The sequence below is a fragment of the Tachypleus tridentatus genome, chromosome 11 (genome assembly GCF_004210375.1).
Source record: "Tachypleus tridentatus isolate NWPU-2018 chromosome 11, ASM421037v1, whole genome shotgun sequence".
Taxonomy (NCBI): domain Eukaryota; kingdom Metazoa; phylum Arthropoda; class Merostomata; order Xiphosura; family Limulidae; genus Tachypleus; species Tachypleus tridentatus.
This window is the reverse complement of record NC_134835.1, coordinates 39,892,039-39,914,579: the sequence shown is the minus strand read 5'-3', so window position 1 is coordinate 39,914,579 and position 22,541 is coordinate 39,892,039. Positions and strand designations below refer to the sequence as shown.

At 34.3% G+C, this 22,541-nt stretch overlaps 1 protein-coding gene across 4 annotated transcripts in view; it reads left to right on the top strand.

Moving 5' to 3' along the window:
* The window catches only part of LOC143231978 (DNA-binding protein RFX5-like), a 61,143-nt gene that overhangs the window by 6,544 nt on the left and 32,058 nt on the right, over positions 1-22,541 (top strand). For 3 of the 4 annotated variants that reach the window (XM_076466910.1, XM_076466909.1, XM_076466908.1), the window contains exons 3-4: positions 2,627-2,718; positions 15,339-15,464. In XM_076466910.1, coding sequence (XP_076323025.1) covers positions 2,627-2,718; positions 15,339-15,464 — 218 coding nt within the window. Of the gene's footprint in view, positions 1-2,626; positions 2,719-3,742; positions 14,277-15,338; positions 15,465-22,541 lie in introns of those variants that run through there. The other variant, XM_076466911.1, reaches the window with a different exon arrangement.

Sequence of the window (22,541 nt, the reverse complement as noted above, 5' to 3'; positions counted from 1 at the left end):
TTAGAATTTCTAGTTTATGGATACCTCTTGTACTTAATGACAACAAAAATCAGAGAAATATGCATGAAAGTTGAGTACCAGCACCATCACATTGTAACAAGTTAGAATCCATGAATACATAGATCAATGGTAAAAATTGTCCACTGTCTACATGACCCTGGCAATACCATTCAACACAATCAAGAAGAATCTAAGTATGGAGAAATAACACAAGTTGTGTTCACAACATATCTGTTTAATTGTCACACACCTCAAACACCTGGAGAATGAAATTCCATTTCATATGAAAACACACCAGTCAGTTCCCTGGATGCAGCATCTACAGATTTCTATATGATTAGACTGTTGAAATAAGGTTGCTCTGCAGGAAAAAGTGATGTGCTTTGGATGTGACAGTTTACAAGCTATTCTTTTGCAATGGAAGTGTCATTGTAGGGTTAATGTTAAGATGAAAAATTATTGTATAGAATATGACCAGATGTGGCAATGTGGACTGTATCAACATGTTGAGACTCCAAAGTTTACTTTCATATTAGAACATAATTTCTTAATTTACTGATGAATAATAATGCTCTTTCACGACGCTGTTTTGTTTAACACAGTATTTCCTTTTAAAATTTCAATTTTGTCAGGCTGTAATAAGCTATCAAGATTTTAGTTTTCCTGTCATGATAGTATGTATTATCATTTTTTACAGAGTAATGATCTCTACAAGCTATGAACTCTTCTTTTAGGAAATATAACATGTATGTTTTACATATTTATGAAGCCACAAATTGGATTAAGGCCCTTGTTGTGAAAGAGCTACTTGTTGTAAATGAATAATAATAATAATTTCCATCATGTACAATATAATATTCTTTTCAGTCTAGATTACCAGAGATTGCACAGAACAGGTTAGATTTGACCATGATATAGGTGTTTTTTGTGTAGAATTATATACAACCTGTACAGTTATTGTAATGGATCACACCAAAAGAGCATTTAATTAACCGTTACAATAAACATTTTTATGTTTGTTAACTTATTTACAGTTAACAACTTAAACATCTCATGGGCATACAAGAATGTAGTAAATTATCCTAACCCTATATCTAATAATTACTTACATAGGCAAAATTGTTCAATTGAACACAACATTAGAAATTAGTCACAAACAAAATGAAATTGAAGTACTTCTTAAGACTATTCAGAATTGTATCAAAACAGTTCAAACAGCCAAGTACAAGATTGATAAATGTATTGCTCAGTTGAGGAATATCATGAAATTATTGCTTGAAGTTGTATTCATTTTTAGGAGTCACCTTTATACAGGTTAACAATGAGAGGTAAACAATGGGAAGGCATTGAGAACTTCTTTAAGTGTTTATTCAATTTAGTAGGCTAATTCTCATGACCATAATGAAACTAACCCTTATTGTAAAACTGTAATTAAATAGACTAAACCATAACAAAAACCTGAGTAACACTGTCAGTGTATAATTTTGGTATTGATTTTGTGATCACAAGACAATAAGAACATTAAACAACATTTCCACTTGAACCAGTTTACACATTGTAATAAAAATGAGGTATTTGCAAGTAGATATTGGAGATTTCTGTTAAATCATTAGCATAAGTAGAGATATTGCAAGCTTCAAGCTAAAACAATTGGGAACCCATAGATTACATTAATACATAATTATAATGAGCAATAATTTTTTTATTTCTTTATAGTAACTCAGCCTTCTGTAGCTTTACAAAGTCATCAGCAAACATAATCACAAAAGTAAGAGGAGAAACTACCAAAGAACACAAATACATACTATACTTAGTACTCTCTATGGTAATTGGTAGACACATTTTTGCTTAATGCTACCTCCTAGTCATCAGTCTGAAGCTCCACATCATAAAAGATCTTTCATGTCTAATTTATTTGCATCTAAATGTACAATTTTGACTTATGTTTGGTAGAAAGTGTTTTGAGGATGTTTGAGGCCATACATCTGGCCCATAGATTAGTTTAGGTGGCTCATCATTGATCTATGTATGTAAAATGCACATTAGCTTACAGTGAACACTGTAAAACTAATCCACATCACTAATGCAACAAGAATCCAAGTGTTACTCAAAAAATAAAAACTTTAAATCAGAATAAACACAGCTTAAAAATTTATAATATGCTTAATCTCTTCCCTTGGCATTTCAAAAGCAAAATAAACATTTATTATTATGCTTCTACTTTTGCATCACCAAAATGGAAATAAACATAACACATAGCAATGCAAAGACGCATTACAGATAATAACAGTAGTTGTTGTTTTTTTAATTTTTGCAACTTTTAAATCACTCATAGCAAAAATAAATAGTAACCATAAGATGGATATACCATGTACATGATGCCGTGATTGCATTTTCTATTACTTAATTTTTCATGGATTTCCTTTTCCTCCAGGTTACTATTTAAGATATATGTAATGAAATAAGTAAATAACCACATCAAAGTATAAGCTTGTTCAAGAAAAATTGAAGAAAGTCTACCACCCATCACTCTATAAATACTTCTGAAGTATATGTTGAATTTTATTTTTGAAAGTTTTTACAGAATTAGAATTTGTTTAAAACTTCCTTTTTTTTTTCTGGTTAGGAAGATGTTGGACAACTTTCAGATGTTGAGAAACTATTGTTGTACCTACAGTTACCAATTGGTGTCCAACCACATATTGATCCATTACAACAGTTTGTATGGTCTTTGCTTTAAAATTTCTAGCATTTACTTAGATAAGTATAATGATGTTTTATAACATTCAAAATATATAGAATTACAGCATTTGTAGTTTGACAGTAATATATTAATGTTTGTGAAAAACAGTTTCAGACAAAAATTCTCTGTTATTGTAGGTAAACTAAAATAATCAACAAATAATAGTGATGAAAAATGCATACAATATAAATATACATTATTTCAAATAAAAAAAATGGTTTGAGAGAAATTTCTTCACGTTTTCTACAAAGAGCAAGAACAATTAGTTATTGAAATATGATTCTAACCCTTAATGTAAGCCCCAAATAGTAGGATAATCTGTTTGTGCATTTCACCATTTGGTTGTTTACTATTGGAAGATTAGAAAAGTTGTTACCCATCCAAGAAAAAAAATGTTTGTTGATGCTTAAACAGTTGGCTAACTTCTGTTTTAAGAATAAAATATCATAGATTTTGTTAGGCTTTTCCAGAAGATAAAATAATGAATACAATTTAATTCTAACTCATCAGTGAAAGACCCCAAGAATGTGCTTGCCCCACTAGCACTTTTATTGTTGTGTGTACTCTAAGGTCCAGCTTGTCACTAATTTAAATCATGTCTCTCCTTTCATGTGTGTAAAGTTTTGCTTACATAATTTACAAGCAAAGTTATGTAGTGTGGGGAATATATGAGATTCTCACCTGAACAACTCTTGTTGATGTTTGATAATTTTGAAAACTTTCATCACATTATAAAACTGGAGTAGCCTGAGATTTAAAACACAATGATACATCCCAAACAAAATAAGGAATATATTACATTGTGTTGTTATTTGAAATAGAATGCTGCATTTTACTACACAATAATGAACAGTTCCGTAAAATGCATAACATAACATGTTAATGTAGGAGCAAGATGAGGGACTCATTCATCTCTTAACATCTTGTTTTAATATGTTTATTACTTTATCCTTATAGAATAAGAAATTCACTTTAGTCCACAGACATTCAAAGCTTTTCATGTACCAATAATGGATATGTTTTATGTATGTTCAAATCAAACAGAAGAGTAAACTTTTGTAGCTATTGTTGCCCCAACATTCTTTGAACAAGTTGATACATAGATGTGTGAATACACATAGTTCAGTGGAAACCTTATCTATTATTCTCTAGTTTGTTTCAAGAGAGATTACTTACTGTCAGTTCTTACACATAGGAATATTTCATTCTCTGGTTTCTTTTTTTTACCATTGTTTTTAATAGTAAAAAAACATTTGAACTTATTGTAATCAATACTTGAAACTGTGAATGTGTGATGAAACACCAAGATTATAAAATTGAAAAAAGAAATACAGTTGTATGTTTCACAAGTATTTCATTTATTATGACTTTGCCAATAAAGGCATCATCAGGTACAGAATGAACTAGCTAGTAAACAAGTATGTGTGCATATACATGTTTAACCAAAAAAACTGGAAGTAACTTTGACACTCACCTAGAAGCACATGAGGAGACGCTTAAGTTGATCTGGTTGTTTAGAGCTTTACCTTCCTTTGTTTTTACCCATGTATTTATTTCTAAGATTACAAGTCGACTAGGTTCATTTGTTTTTTTACTAACATAGAGTTTTGAAGTTTTCTCTTCCAGATGAGAGTTAATTTTTCCCAATATACAGTTTCTTGAATATTCTTTAATTTTTGTTTGTGTGGAATATCCTGTTTGACATGTGTATCAATTATATTTGTATAATCTCTCATGTAATTCCCATTTGCATATTTTCTAGATTTTGTATTGAAAGTTAAATTCAACTTTTTTCCCTGTTTTAACAAGGTCCAGTTCTGATAGAGTACTTCTCTCCTCTCACAAGAATAGTTTTTTTCCATTTTGTGCTGCCCTTTATATGGAAACTTTTTAATAATGCATGCCACAAGTTTTCACACCTCTGTTGGAATCAAAGATTTCAACATATCTCTAATGCAAATCAACATGTGTCATCTCTCTAACAATAGGAGAACACCACCATTACATAGTACACATAGTTTCCTGTATGTGCTGCTACCATCACTTTGAAGTTTGGCAGTGATCAAGCTCAGATGTCTTTTTGTTGTTCTATTTCTGCTTCAGAGTGGTTGACCTCAGTTTAACTTACACTTTATTTAATTTGTTTTCAAGAAATTTTCACTCTTAATTTGAAAGCATTTATTTAACTTCGTTTTGCTGCCTGATCTTTCTCTCGTTTCTTCAATGTCAAGTATGAACTCTGAAGTTAACATTACCACTTTAGATCCATCTCATTCATCTGATGCCTTCAAACCACAGGATGTATTAGTATTTATTGGTAGGAAGACTGAGCATTATTTGGGACAACCTTTGTCTTCTCCCAGTGCCCCTCTTCTTCCTGAGTCTTTTGAGCCTGGCCACAATGATGAGGATTTTGATCTCTTGTCCTTCCCAGAGTTTGCCATACCTTTTCATGCCCTTCTTGAAGATTGCATTTGATCCTAGTCAGCTTTTTCAGATTTTATTTGTTAGGTACATGATGTTTTGTCTACTTCTCCTATTCCTTATGACCCAAGTCCATCTCTTTTACATGGTTCTGCCTTCCAACCTTATTTAGCTTTTCTCCTGTCTCCTGATTTTAGGTTTTGTCCTGAGCACTTTGTCTTTCAAGTTGAGGAATGGCATTAGTATGCTTCATCCCCTACAAGTTTTTGATCTGTCTGTCTCTCTCTTATCATAGGATAGGTTATCCTTATCTGGACCCACAATTGTTAGGTTCAGTTTTTCCTGTGTGAGTTGCAGATCCTGAACACCCCCAGTCATATAACAGGTATCCAATATTCCTGTTTTTGTCTTACAATGATGATTCTATTTTGGTACCTTTCCTTGACCAATCTCCTGTCCAAGGCTTTTCACAGGAATCTTAATGGGTTTTCTGGGGATTTTCTTTTCCTCCTCACCTCCACATTGGTTTATCTGTTTTCTTGTGCTGTGGCCCTGCAAATGTGTTTCTATGTTTTGGGACCTTTTGTATCATGATACCATATTATCACAGACCTGTCTTCTTATACTTTATCTATGGGAGATATTACACAGTTGACATGATTTTGGAGTCAAGGGTCACTTCAGTCCAATGACAATCCATCCTTTCTCATCTGATTGAGGCTGATTTTGGCACTGATTCCTATTTCTTGACCTTCTCCTTTCCAGACCTTACCTTTTCCTTCTCCCTGCAGTGCCACTGTTTGTCATTTTTCATGATGACGCATGATACACCAACAATGATTCTGTTGACTACCTGATTGGTTCAGGTCCAGTGAGAGCTCATCTCATGGCCTTCATTCATCGGTGAAGCTCTTTCATTTTCAATGTTTGGCTTCATAGAGCATTGTCAGAAGGTTTTGTTATATCATTTCTTACTAGTCATCTCTTATCCAGTGTGCCTGTTTCCTTTCTTACTCTTCAGGATCCCTTGTTATTCTAATATCTTTCCAATGTATTCTCTTTCATTTTCAATGTTTGGCTTCATAGAGCATTGTCAGAAGGTTTTGTTATATCATTTCTTACTAGTCATCTCTTATCCAGTGTGCCTGTTTCCTTTCTTACTCTTCAGGATCCCTTGTTATTCTAATATCTTTCCAATGTATTGGTACAAGATCTCCTATTTGTGATTCCCAAAAAAGACTGGGGACTGGAGACTGGTCATTAATTAACCCATCCTGTCTCAGTCAATACGTTCGCACACTCCATTTTACCATGAAATCCTACCTTACTCTTCAATGAGCTTTTTCTCCAGGTCTTTGGACAACCCTAATGCTTGACTGCATATTTCCATCTCAAAGCATTATTTTCCTTATGTTTGGTTTGTCCAACTGAGTAACAATTTTATACCCTACCTTTGGTCTGGCTTTGGCACCATACATCTTTTCTCAGGTGGTGTAAACCTTCACTCAGTATCTTATTGGCCTGGGCTTTCACTTTTACATGGATGAATGACATTTTCTAGCTCATTCTGAACAAGAGTCAGCCTGTCATATTGGTTAGCTCCTTCTCAAAGCTGCTTAGGTGAGCTGGTTGACCAAATTAAAGGACTTCCATCATTCTACACAATACCTTGCTCTCTTGGATGCTTTCTTCATCACCCATCTCAGACAGGCCAAACCTTCTCCTCTCAAACTTTGTTCTAGACAACTGGCTGTTCTGAATGCCCTGTCTGCTCTTTCAATTTAAGCTCATGAGATCTATCTTCTTTTGGAATGTGGTATTTGACTGTTCCTCTCCTATCTCTCACTTGGGTTCATATGCAATACCTTAAATGGGCCCTCCACAACCAATGGAGCCTCATTGTGGATCTTTTGGATTCTCCCATGACTCTGTTCCTACTTTATAGATTACCTTTAATGGTGGTTGGACAAAGCTCATAGTTTAATAGGTGTCACACTTCCTCCACCATGGAAAGATTTATATCTGTCCACAGATGAGTTCCTCTGTGGCTAAAGTGTTTAAGTAAACCACCAAGTGGCTTCAGATCATGGTCTGTGCACAGACATTCTCTTCATGTCAACATCCTCGACCTCCTTCCTGTTCATTGGGCTTTGGATCATTTTTTCCAGTCTTCTTGGGTCAATTAGTCATGATCCACTCTGACAATTCAACAGTGGTGACTCTTATCAATCCATAAGGGGCACCCAGCCAAGATCCCTGTGTTTTTCACCCATTTCAGGGTGTGTCACATACCAGGTGCTTTCGATCTTGTGGCAGATCATCTTTCCTGACCAGCCTTAATGGAATGATTCTTTCATTCCCTTGCTTTTGGTGACTTTGTGATTGATGGGGAACCCCTCATATTGATGCATTTGCCACCTTCCTCAGTCACCACTTACCTTTGTTTTGGTCTCCTGTTCCCCATCCTCAAGCTTTAGCTATAGATGCCTTCATGCAGGATTACCTTTAATCTGGTCCCTGACAAGGAGATCTAGTTTCTTAGGTCAGATGGTGTTTCCTTTAGCTCATTCCATTTGTCCTTCCTCCATGATTGTATATCAGTGAAAATGAAATGTTTTTTGTACTTTGTACCCTGGTGTGGGGATTCCAGCTTTTCATCCAACAGTTGCTGGTGTGTCCTAGTTTATTTCATGAATGTTTGAGAAAGGTTTTTCGATCTCCTCAATAGCTGGATATCGAGCAGACCCATCCTATACTTTCCATTTTTCTTATTACTGCAGTGTCCTTCTTTTCTCTGCCCTTATCCTTTTTATCCATTCTTTCTGGATACATTAACCACTTAAGCATCTGTTACTTCTGGATTTGAACATAAATGTTATACTCCATTCCCTTACTTCACCTCCATTTGAACCCATTATCTTGTGTTCTTTGTTTCACCTATCTCTTAAGACATATTTCCTCCTACTCTTGGCCTTTGGGCATTGTCACTTAGATGTATTCATTATCTACATCACTCACAAACTTTACCTTCCAACATATTTTCTCCTTTATCTAAATCATTCATTCCTTCCCAAAACCTTGGTAGCTTTTGAGGGTGTCACTCCTTTCTGCTCATTCTCTTCCTTCTATTTCTCATCTCTCCCTTCATTCTGATCCAGGTAGACTTTTATGCCCAGTGCATGCCTTCATTGCTATATTGGGTTTGTTATTTTACCCACTTTACTTATTCCTCTTTGGCTTCTTCCCAACATGTCATTCCATGTTACCCTCCATCAAATCTGCCACCTGCCCTTTTCCCTTGTTTCTCATCTCAGTCAGCCTTTAGAGGAACTTCTGCAGTTGGGCTGATGGACCACCCCTCAAAAGGTCGTCTCCCATTATCTCCATGTCGTGATTTCTGCATCCTCACAGTGTTGCCTACCACCTGTGACTTTAATGCAGCTTTTACACTAGGTGGGTCTTTATTAATCTTTCTATTCTTTCAGAGGCCCTTGCTTCAAAGTTTGACTTGGCTTTGACTCCATATGTTTTTATTAAGTAATGAAGATCTTTCATATGTACAGTTGGCATTTTCTTACTCTGTTTTTCACTCAGTTGCTAGTGCAATTCACTCAACTTATGTCTCTCAAGTAACTTGCTCACAACATCAATTCATAGTTAGTATCAACTGAATATTTGGTCTATCTGGGGTTTGAGATCAACACAGTTCAAGAGATTCTTCAGTTGTTTCTTTTGGTGCTTCAAACATTGGAGTTTCATGTGTGCAAACTTATCTCCTCTACATAGACTCCCAATGACATCTTTTCTGCTTTAGAGGTACACTCATATGTGATAATTTCAGTTGGTTAGTATATATCAGTGTCATTTACCATAAACCCATTATCTCATTTTATGTACATCCAAGCATGTTATGTTTCAGTTGTGATGAAAATTTTCACAGATTCTCTTTAAAATGTTCTCAATCTTCACTTCTCTGTGTCGTATCATACATTTGCATTCTGAACTCTCCACTTTGGATTTTATATCTTCAGTAATAAACCTTTTATGGTGTATGACCAGTTACAAGTGCAAACTCTGTATAGCTATAAACAAGAATGTAAATATGAACCTCCTACCTTGTTGAGATTTCAGTGAATTTCTCAAAGCTACAGAGAAGCTGTTCTCATCAATCTTTGTCTTTCAAGACAATTATATAATCAAGTGAACGTTGTGATAGCCATTTTTTTTATAACCAACAGAAAGTGTAGCTTCTCCTCCATAAATGTTGTAATCTTTTTTTTATCTTTGGCAAACAAACTTGTACTTGAGAAGAAGTGTTTGATTTGTATTGAACAAAGCCATTGTTCTCAACAGTAACAGAATTTTTTTAACCTGTTTATGGCTAAGTTAGAAAGCCATATAAATTATGATGGTTTTAGAACTGATATGTTTCTGTATTCTAAAATACATATCTGGAAGGAACATTCATGATTTCACAGGGAACTAACATAATATGAAAAAAAAAACTAATGCTACCGAAGTATACTTTCAGGTTCAAGTTACTCATATAGACTTCAGCTCAAATATAAATAACAAAAAATTCTTGTTTTTCATTTATATCTTTATCTGTGTTGTATATTTTTTGACAAAAATAATGGAAATATAAAAATTAGAAACTTATTAAGTTAAAATAAAAAATTCGACTACAACATATCATTGTAACCTAATAAATTGCTTACATAAATTTTTCCTACTGTGGTTAATTTCCTGTCAAATACTTTATGGGATCTAAAGGAAAATATAAAGTAATAAGATTAAAAGCAAGCAAATGTGAAAAGGTTAGGTAGCTTGGGCTGTTTAGAAAAATAACTGTAGTGTGTGTTATATTTTGCATTCACTCTTTGAAAAAGGTATTCAAAAACACATTTACCATCACTCAGATTACAGTTATTACTCCATCTGCTAGGGTTTCTTCCTTTCTTACTTTTTCTCAACAAAGCATCAACTTAGTTTCTCAGTGCTACAATTGACCCAGAGATACTTTGAGCATTCTTTGTGTTACCTAGGTGATTTTCATAAAAAAAATTCAGTTGGGAAGTTAACATACAGTATAGATTCCTGGATTGTTTTTTCTGACACAGAGACAAATCAGGTCTTTGATATCCCACCTCTGATATCTAGCATAGCACAATAATTGGAAAGGTCACTCTCAGTTGAGATCAATAGTGACCTTATTTAAAGTGAGATATATTTGGTAGTGTTCTTCCAGGGTGCTCTGAGGCTGGTGTAATTGAGGGTGTTCCTGAACATTCTGTTCAGAATTTATATTCATTTTTCTTGCACCCTCCTTTATTATCTTGGCTTCTCAATTTCCCCACACAACAATGGTAAGTTTACACTTAAAGCAAGAAAATCTAGGGTTTGATTCCCTACAGTAGGCACAGCAGATAGCCAAACATTTTCATACTCTAACAAAACAAGCTTACCTGACATAATGTTGTTTCATACAATGATGATAAAAATAGCCTTTAGAATAAATAAAAAGGGAGCCACTTTGGGATAAGCTTCCAATGATTTGTTGTTGTTTTTTCAGTTGATCCATCAGGAGTATGGTGTTTTTGGTCTTTCCTCAGTTGCTTTTGACTCTCATTCTTACTTGAGGACTACAAGATCTGGGAACAAATATTTAGTTTCCTCTCCATCCACAGATATTGCAGTTTATGCAGGGAGGTTTACTACTCAGTCATGTGATGGGACTGCTATGCCTTATCCACCGTGGGTGCCAGAATTATGTCTTTTAACCTACCACAACTAGATTGAAGTACACTCCTGTTCTCAAGTAATACATCAGCTCCTTAAAATTAGGAGTTCTAAGGGAACACTTTGTTCAAAGCTTTTTGTTTTCAAACCTTGGATCTCCTTTCTGGACCACTCTGTTTGTATCACCTTACGAGCTTGTCATGTTCCAAAGGTGATGACTGTGGTAACAGATCAATTGTCTCAACCTAGAGAGTTTTTCCAACAGGATAGGTCCTGTATTGCAAGGTTTTTTATTGGATTGGCATTTATTTGGTAAAACTGATGATTATTGGGTTAGCCACTTATTGTAACCCCCAACTAGTGGTAATTTGATCTCCAATACCCCCACCTTCAGGCTTTGACAATGAATGCATTCTGTCAGGAAATGATTACAACTCCAGGACTTTCTTCCAATTCGTGTTACCCAAGGTACTAGCTATGATTTGTTCCCACCCATTGTTGAGTACTGTTGATAGCCCTGGATTGGCAGTTAAACCCTGGTTTCTGCTTCTACAGCCTTTGGAAGTGCCCACATCTTATACTTTCTCTTTGTTAAACCCAAATATGCAGGAGCTCAACTTCAAGCATGTTATTTATGCAGTTGTTTGTATAGGGTCAGGGCTTAATTTCTATGGTTGCCATGTGTCTGTTTCAGTCTTTGCTTAGTCCTTTAATGGACATTTATCAACAGAAATGATACACATATTGACAATTGTGTATTGAGAGGAGGTTGAAACCATTTAAATCAGAAGTGTGAACTACAACTCATTTTTTGACCTGGCTCTTTGGCAATGTTTTTTTTTTGCATCTTCTACAATCATCTTGTATAAGGCAGCCTTATCAACTATTGTTTGATAATCAAGACAAAATTTATTTGATACTCCAGCACTCTCCAGCTTCCTCAGATCCTTTGGGTCCTTTGCCCCAAACTGCCATTCCAGTTACCTAACTGGTATATTAAAGTTACCTAATGTGCCATTTCTCAACACTCATTTGTGAATTTAGCCTCATGTGACGTGAATCACCTTTACCTGATGGTTTATTTTTTTATTTTTCATTGCTGCTGACCTACAGACACTGCTGGTTAGAATAGTTTGTGCTGATTGTCCATAGGTCATTTTATCATACTACCCACATTCTGATACCAATTCTTTTTCCCTAAGATACTGTGATGCAGGAAAGGGTATGAGTCCTTTATCCTTGATTCACCTGTTCAGTATTCCTCATTTCTATAACCAAACAATTTTCAGTCAGTTGTTATGTCCAGTGAGAGTCTTGAAGGTTTGGTTTCCTGCACTGATGCCTCTAGAGGCATTAGTGCTATTCATTGGGATCATTCAGTTTCCCAGAATTTACCCCCAGTTACAGTGAAAAGGTGAGTATAAAGTTGATCCACATCACTTATTCTGGGCTCTCTTTGAAAGTAAAGAAACTTCTGTGAGTCATAATATTTATAACATTTCTATGTCATTAACGACCAAGTTGAATTACTTGCCATAGGACATTGTGTGAACTTGTATGTGGACCTGACCTCCCACAATACTTTTATCTCATTATTTGCATGATCTGGAAGTATCTTCACCTGAGGGTTTTTGATTACCCCCTGTAGCTATCTTAACCACTTCTACTAAATTATGCAGAGGAGTGACTTCTTCATTGCTACACTTATTTCTTTATTACTTTTCAGGGTTCTTTACCTTGTTTTCACAATATTCCACTCTTTGGTGAGTGTTGCCAAGGCAAGTGTACTTTTATCAAATCAATTATGCACTAGAAATGACAAATTCAGTGTACTTTACCAAGGTTGTAGCAGGTTCTGTAGAAATGATATATTCCATCAGACCACCTAAAAGCTGATTAGATAGCTTTAGTACACTATACTGGATTGCCACTCTTAAACTATCATGAGTAAAGCATAAGGGAATCTTGCTTGTGCCTGCCAATAATCGAATTAAATAAATCAGGGCTGGTTTGTTTTTAAAAAATATAGGAGACTTGGTTCACATTTTGCACTGTTTCCATGGTGCTGTTCCTCAGTGCTACCCATCATGCATTACTAACCAGATTCCAGTAGAACTAGGGAATCTTTACCACACCCATTTTTAGTCACTGCAGTGGTGACCAGAGGCTATCAGTCCAAAGTATTAGTGTGAATCTCCTCCACTTTTGGCAAAGAGAGTGAAGTTGGGGACCCTCCTACTTGGGTTTCTATATGTTTTTTTTCCAAACATCAGTAGGAGAGGCACCAACCTACTCATAACACTCAGTTGTCTGTTAGGGTTAAGTGTAGCCATTCATTTTGATCAATAATAGTTTTGTACATAGTTGATAAAAGAGGGTTTATTGTCTCCTCATAATTTCCCATACTGAGTCCTTGATTGAGCACATTTTGTTCTACATCCTCTTCATAATTCCAGGACCAAGTGAAATTTACCTTGTCCACATGGTCAGGGAGTAAGGATGAGTGTTCATAAGTCCAGACCAAATGAGTTCTGTTTCCTCAGGTTGAGCAAGGCACACAATATTCTATCATTCCAAGCCTATGGTGTTGCCTTTTGAACTTCTTCAGGTTGAGGATAAGGTTTGTCCACTTCAATGTTGCTTACCTTCTTATTGTGATTCCAACTTCTCAGAATACATCACTTTGTGGATATATGCATATCTTGCAATCAAATTGCCCTAGTCACCAATGTAGGATGTAAGAACCATGACCTTATAATTCCAACTTCAGGTTGTAGAACCTCAGCTGTCTTGTTGGTGCCTGGTCAACAGTGATGATAATTCATGTAAAGTTCCACCCAGAGTACATGAATTAAGTTCTAAGTAAAGAGCATACCTGTTCTTGATGTAATGCAGTTCCCATTAGTATGCCAATCTTTTATTGACACACCAGTGATTTGTGCTGACACTTTCTGAATGGATAATGCCCTCACTGGCCCCTCCACCTTCATTATGTGGGATTCTTGCTGTAGTGTAATAGGTAAGTATGTTTTAGAAGTTAATGTTTTCTTTGATTGAAAATTTATTTCCAATAATACTTACCTTCACTGACACTTTCCTGCCCTTCCTCTCCACTAGGAGCAGGTTTTAGAGACTGGGATGGTATCATTCTCAAGAAAGTGATAAAATTATGTGAATGAGGTGTTTATATACAGTACCAGGAAAGAGGATGCATTGACCTAGGTGGAGAGTGTCATGAGACAAATATCACTAAGGGCAATTAAATGGGGTACAAAAGAATGTAGGAGGCAAGAAAGAAGTCAGACCAATGCTTAGATGGGTAAAAGATGAAACCTTGGCAGTCTGGTAATAGCTGTAGTACAAGAGAAAGGTAAGTGTTACTGGAAATACATTTTTAACTTAAGAAAATATTATTGTTTTTATTTTATTTTTCATTTGATAATTCTGCTACATTTGTTCAAGTAAGCATAAAATATGAAATTTGAGAAGAAGAATTTATGTTCTTTCACAATGGTGTTGAGGTTATGATGAAAATAAGTATTTTATTTTTAGCATGAAAATAACTTTTCACTCAGACTGACTAAGTAAGGCTTCATAAATTCACAGACAAGTCTTTAGTAAAAATACTGTTGTATGCTGTCTTGTTATTATCATAATTTAGATGTTTTGCTAGAAGGTTGTGATGTTTAAATCAAATAAATTTATAAAAGTAGTCCTAGAGTATTTAAAAAGTTTACTGTGATATCAGAAGCTATTAATTTACTAAATTTCTATACATGGGTACATTATTTATACATACGAGTACACAAGTGAAGTACTCACTGTGTGAATAATCAAGAGAAATTATACAGTGGGAGTGTTTCTGTAAAACTAGTGAGTAAGTTAGTTGGTATATATTATCAATCAAGGAAATTTCTTTTAAGTGTTGTTAGTGTATTAGGCTTACAACTTGCATCAAAATTAACATTACCTATAAAAATTGTTATTGAAGGAATAAACCAAATGTTATCAGTATGTGGAGTGGACTTAACATACTTGTCAAATACATTACAACAATATTTTATAAAGAAATCCTCATGTGCAGCAAATTTGTAATGTTTACAAAAGTTTGCCAAACATTGTAATGATATATTTAGTGCATTCAATGTTATAGAATTTAATTTCATGGTTACATGGTGATTATAAGGTCAGTTAAAGTGACTGGTATGATGTACAAAGAGCTAAAACAAATTCATAAAATAAGCATACTGAAGACCTTGCTACCAAGTTTGCTGTATCACATAGGATTTACTAGTATTTTGTTTTTAATTATGGATCATTTGATAGTCATCATAATGGAAACCAGTTCCATTTGTAAATGTAGTGAGTAAAAACATATGTGTATATATGTTTTGTTTTGTTTCTTAAGTGCAGATATATTTTATTTTTGAAGAAAAGTCTCTAGGAATCCAGTTGGCAAGAAAGCAGAAGTAGCTGAAACTCTTACCTGGATCACAACTCACCTGGAGGAAGATCCAGATGTTTCTCTCCCAAAACGAGAAGTGTACAAAGAGTACAGGTATGTGTGTATAGATGGACCTCACCTGCATTACAAATACTGTCAGATAAGTCTTTTATATAGAACTGACTGCTCATGCTCAGAAACAACTATTATTTTTAATATAAGCATGAAACTAAAATAATATTTGCTAAATTGTTATATGCTTTTTCATGAACAAATGTGTAAACTGGTTAAATACACATATTATTTTCAGAATTTAAAAGTAAATGTGTATTTCCACTAACAGAATAAGGTTATTTCACAAGTGGACTTTAAGGATATGTGAAAGTTCAATAACAGTCAAAAGTGCCAGTGAAGTATCTGTAACTGATAGGTATTACTTTGTTTTTTCTTAATTAAAAGGGGTTCTTTGATTTTTTTAATGTTTGGTGCTGTTGTCTCTATCATGGACTTTAACCTTTTAAAAACTAATACTTGAATAATAATAATAATTGAACATTGGTTCAAAATCATTAGAAGCAGTAAACAAAGATAAAATGTGCAGCAACTGTTTACTACAGTGGGACTCTTTTGGAGACAGCTTTATAGGAATAATCTACAAAGTAGTATGAATATTAAAGGACAACGTTCTAATGAACTTCCATCTTTCATTATTTAGTCTTCATCCGTTTCCTTTGTGCCACTTTTGTACACTAATTCTCAAAGACTTTCTTCACAAATCTCATACTGAATTAGACAGTTGCTGGCCATTTTATATAGTTTGTTCATCATAACAACTGCCTAAGTTATCTATAAAAAATATTGAAGGAATGATTTGATTATTTTAATCGTCACAAATTTTATCAACACAAAAACTTCTGTAATCTTTGCACGTAATTGATGCATAGAATCTTATGTGTCATTATCATGATATGTTTAGAGTAAAAATGACTTTATATTTTGCTGCTGATAAAGCCCAATGACATTTTATGTATATTTTGCTGATTTTTAATTAGTTATAATCAAGTTTTCCAAGATAACAAGAGTCATTTATGGTTATAATGAAGAACAGAGAAGTGGATGGTTCTTAAGAGGTTTCCAGTATTTATTTTTATCTTGGATTTATTTCCTAAAAATATTGTAAATTATTAACATTATTAAGATGTATTATTTTGTGGAATAAGCTTTAATTTCAAGATTTTATTTTCACTTTGAAAACATTGATAAATTATTTATTTTGCACATATGAAAGTAAATTTTTGATTATGAAAAATTTCCTGTAGCATTATAAAGATCAAAAGCTGTTAATTTTCAACAGAAAAGATTGAAAAGATACTTTTACAGCTTATTGTTTTTAAGCCATGGCATAGTGTGTCATAAAATGGCTCTGAGTTTTTCAAGTACAAACTTTTAACTAGTAGCTCTATCATCTCTTGACCTATTTGAGGTCTAATTACAATTTTGAACTGAGGAGGTCAGACTTTTTTTATTGACATATTTGCCATGCCCAAGATTGTTTAGATTAATTTATTCCAATTCTTTCTAAAAGGATTTCAGTTTGAGGGTAGGGCAGTAAAGATACTTATAAGTAATAATATTGAGTCAAGTATATGTGTACCCCATACTTGGTATTGCTGACACCCAGAAATATAACTAATAAAAAGGGAAAAAACTTCATAGATAAATTTACTCTTATCCTATTGAAAAGAATTTTAAATGCCACATCTGTTGAGTATTCCTTCTTGTTCCAGTTGTGAACTTGATATTAATATGTATTAAATAAGACATTATGTTAATCATTAATATTATTCCAAAACACACTTCCTCACATGCTATAGCTTTACACCAGCAAAAGTTTCTCTTCTCTGCCCATCTAAAAATTGCTTTGAATTTTACCTCACTTGCTCCAGCCTTTATACCTCATTATATTCCCCATAGCAATTTAAATCTACAGACATCAATGCACTAAGCAAAATCCATATATAAGCTCTCCATTATTATTTCCTCTGTATTTTTCTCCACAATGTAACATGAGGACAATGGTTTTACATGCTTGCTGCAGGTTTCCCTTGTGTGTTGCATAACTTTCATCGTACTTACACTTTTTTTTTAGATTTTTTATTTGCAACACTCATTATTGGGTTTTGTATTTATTGTCTATATTGAGATGTTTTGGATATGAATTCTCATATTCATCTCTGATATGGAGTCTCCTAGTGCTCATAATATGCCAACTCTGGAGTCTAATGTTGCCCAGGCATTGGGGAAAGTCCCCATTTCTGCAGAGGATGTACAATCCTTCAGATGCATAGAAGCAGTCTTACCTGAAGTCTGATGTTTCTTATCCTATAGACTCACAAGCAGATGGATGAGAATTTGGACTCCTGGCTCCTTTCTTTACTTAGGTAGCTAATCACAAGCCTTGGACTGACATCCTGCCTCCTGATTTGTTTTCACACAACTAGTAAATCAAGTTTGTGATCTCTTGAGCTTTTTCTGTGGCTCATGACTTTTCTTCTTTGTGGAGAGAAAGTCATTTGGCAAATAACCTAGTCTTTCCACCTTTACCAGATATTGCTATGTATGCTCAGAGATTTGCAAATAAAATGGGAGAGGCTACTGCCACACATTGTCCTACCCATTTATGAGATCAGCATGCCCTCACTCTCCAACACTTGAAAGACCCATATTTACACCATTGGGTAAATTAATTGCAACAAATGCTCATTTTACAATATTTTCAGCATGGTGGCCTGTATTGGCTTGCTGGACCTGCTGATTTCCTTTAATAGTAATTTTTTCACACAGATGGTGTCATTAGCTGTGTTTTGCAGTATGGTCGATCTATTTTTGGGATATATGACGAAATTTTGAGGAATATTACGTCATTCGAAATTGCATTAGAAGGGCAAGGAGACCAGTCAAAAAACTACTTACCAACTCAATGAAGAAAAAACGGTATCAATGGGGTCTGAAATACAAGAGCTGGACCCAAGAACAATGGAGGAAGGTGTTATTTAGTGACGAGACTCATTTCTTTGTACAGGGTCAAAGAAGTCTGCATGTTTGCAGATCTCCAGGTGAGAAACTTTGAGAATGTCACATCAATCAGTTCATAAAACATCCCTTGAAGAAGATGTTTTGGGGCTTTTTCAGCTACTATGGCATCGGAGGCTTACATATCATCGAAGGTATGATGCGAGGACCACAGTACATTGAAGTTGTGCAGAGAAGAGTTGTTCCAGAATTGCACGAGATTTCCAGATGGATCTAGCATTTTCAGCAAGATCTGGTTCCGTGCCACACATCGAAACTTGTGAAGAATTTATTACTACAATGCGAATAAAGGTGCTGGACTGGCCTGGAAACTCTCCAGACTTAAATCCTATTGAAAATTTTTGGGCAATTTATAAAGAAAGACTTCGGGGAAAGGACTGTACTATGAAAAATAAACTAATTGAGGCTATAATTGAGGTGTAGTTCCATGATCCAAAAATTAGTAAAGATTGCAGTCAACTAGTGGACTCTATGCCAAAAGGGATTAATGATCTTCTGAAAAATAAAGGAGGTCATATCATGTATTAATTTGTGAGTAATTTTTGAATTCTTAGAAATAAAATGCAAAAAATTGAAAAACTCATAATTTTCCATCTTCTTTTAATTAATTTGCACAAGGGTGTAGATTATCAGAGGTTGGATCCACTTCTTCCTCTTTTGAGTTCCTGTTTTAGACTCGCTCAATTTTCACAATTGTCCCTTGCAACAGTTACTCATTTTATATCTTTTTTTTTCAGTTGTCTGAGGCCTTTCCCACGTCTTCTGCTAATGTTTAAAGGATGTTAATTCCTAATTGACTTCTACATTGGTAAGATTATCAGCTTCTGGTCTCTTTGTTGGTTTGTTGCTGGGCTCTTTTGGAGAGAAATACTTTGCTGAAGGGAGTTCAGCTTCCTTCTTCAGACACTACAGGTCTCAGAGAAACACTTTTCTTAGATATGTAATTTTTGCAGATATTTCAGAATCTATGAAACCTTTGTTAAATGTGACTTGTTTCCACTTTATTCTTTAGATACTTGCCTCCCACCTTTTCCAGTCTTCTAACTGACAGTTTACAGCATCTTCCATTTGGGTTTCCAAACCTTCTGTGTAAGCTTCACAATCTTTCAGAACATGGAGGAGATTTTGCCCTTATCAGCAGACATCCTATGTTGTGTGTAGTACCAACAGTGATGTAGGTGATCACCCTGTGGATCCAGTCCTTTGTAGATTTGAATTGAATGGTCCAAGTCTGTATAGGAGACCTTTGCCTCCAAACAGTGATCATTCAGGTTCCTATTAAAGGGTTAGTCCTTCATTTCATGTCTCCTTCTCGATTTATACCATAACAATTGCCTTCCCCCCCCCCCTAGAATCATCCTACATCTAGTTGTCAAGCACCAGTCATCTTGGTTCTTCTGCTCAAAGAGGCCATAAAGTGTGTTGACTACTTTCTTAAAGGTTCTTATTTGCATTCATTTATAATAACAATAAAGATGGATGAATGGCAACTTGTTATACACTTTTCTCATTTACACCATTTCCTTCAGACTATTAGTTTACTATTGAGTCATTTCTTTCCATCCAGTACCATTTTGCATCCAGCCTATGGATAATAAAGTTTGATGTCACTAATGCCTACCTTCATATTTCAGTCGTGGAATCTTCTCTTTGGTACTTCTGTTTTCTGCACAAGAGACAGGTTTTCCAATATTGTGCTCTACCATCCAGCCTTGCATCCATCCCAAACATCTTTTCCTGGATTGTCAGATCCTTTTTACATGATCTTCACTCCATGGCTATTCACACTCACCATTATATGACAGACTAGATGCTTCTAGTTGCCTTCTGTTACTTGGCAGAACTTCACTCTCAAGCTCTTTCATCCAAAGCTGTGTATGGGTATTTTTTCAATTTATCTCTCAGTTAGGATGGACCTTCTCCTCTATGCCTTCAGGGCATGGAATATGTTGTTCTTATAATACCATCATCTTTACACGTGGGCTTCTTTGGAATCACTCACAACACATGAGTTAACACATGAAAGCTGAGCAGTTAACCTGAATAACTTTTGCTGGGGGCATCTTTTTCTTATGTCAAGTCATTTCAGTGGGTTACATTCAAAATTTAATTAACTACTTTCTTATCATCATATATGTATACATTTAGCATAAAAATATAGCTAATCATCCAAATTTCAATAGTATATAAATAAGTTCTTAATTTTATGAGGCAGTATTTAAAAAACAAATCCTGAAGTTTTCCTATCATGAGAATTATGACACTTTTGTTCCAGGCATTTCCCCTTTTCTAATCTGGTTACTTTTCTTCCATGAAATAAGAAATATAATATAAAGTATTCATTATAATGTTGTCATCACAAAGCTAAAGCATAATTTTCATAACCTTCAATCTTATTTAGTTACAGAGCCATAAAATAGAAAATAGGACCCCTCTTGCTGTGCCCACCTGTCACATTCTCTCTTTCAGAAATTATCAGTAGTTCTCTTTAAAGTTTAATATTACATTATTTATAATCAATATAAAGTAAAGTTTTTAATCTATCAAGTGACATATTGTTTTGTTTTCTGTACAGAGAATTGTCTATTTCACTTCCACTTCAAATTTATTCCCACAACACATCAATGAATTTTAATGGCTCTAGTTCCAGTTAGAAAACCAGAACAATTGTAATATAGTTATGGGACATTGTGTATTCTTTATTTATTAGTGTAAACATAACTAAATTATAAAAATTTAAAAACTTTTTTATGTTAAATTAGGTAAAATAAAAAAATATTAATATATAAATTTTTCTAGAAAGAGAAAAGGTAATTTAGATTTATTTAGAATTATTTTTTGGTGGTTATGAGGATTTGATCAACTTTTATAGAGTTAGGGTGGAAAAGATAAATAAAATATAAAATTTTATCGAATAAAAATGTTTAGCTTTCAGTTAGGATGATTTAAACATTACACAACAAAAATTTGAGAATATTCAGGTGAAGGAAAGTATTTTTAATATTAACATGAAAACTGCTTTATACTCGTGTGTTTTGTCTACAAATGACTTAATGATTACTGAAATTTGCAATATTTTATGAAGATAGTCAAAAATGTATCAGAAGTGAAAGTATGGAAATTATAGAAGTCAATTCTGATACAATTACTTTCCTCCTCTTATAGTTCCAACTATTCTCGATTTTGACTGTCATTTAGTTGGCAAATTCTCCCTCATCATTAGCTTTGAAACTCCCATCTACTTCTGCAGCTGCATTTAAGCATGTAAATTAGTATGCAACAGTCTCCATCAATAGGAGTTTGTTAAGCCTTCATATTGCAGCTGATACTCTCTTTGCAGTTGAACCCAATTTTTACTTCTCAGTTTCACACAACAGTGTTAAGGCCTAGTACTTGATTTCAAAAAATTTTTTTAAACATATTTGAACATTTATATGCACAAACGGCTCGTTTGGGTTGAGAAAATATTTTACATAGAAGAGCGAACAATGTTTCGACCTTCTTCGGTCATCGTCAGGTTCACAAAGAAAGAGGTAACTTACCGGAAGCTGACCACATGTTTGAAAGGGGTTGTGTAACTGAGTGTCGGAATGTAGAGGGCGGTATTAGATGTTTGAATATATAATTTTATTTATTTTATTATATTAATATAGGTATAAAGGCGTTCCTTTATATTGGTTTATTTTGGGTTTAAGTTGTTGTATAAGTAAGGCTTCTTTAATTTTGCGTTTGTTTATGTTTGTTTCTTTATTTAGTATTTGAGTGTTTTCTATGGTTATGTTGTGTTTATTTGACTTGCAGTGTTCGCAAACGTGTGAAGGTGACTTTTTATGTTCCTTGAATCTGGTTTCCATTTTTCTACTTGTTTCTCCAACATAGAAGTTGTGGCAGTTATCACATTGTATTTTGTAAATAATGTTGGTGTGCTGTTTGTCAGTGTAGTTTTTACATAGTATAGACCTCAGTTTTGTGCCTGGTTTTTGAATAAATTTGGTATTTACTGGAATGTCATATTTTGTTACCAATTTTTGCCAAATGTTGGTTATTTGTTTGCTGATGTCAGGAATATATGGTATACAGCAGTATATGGTTTCATGA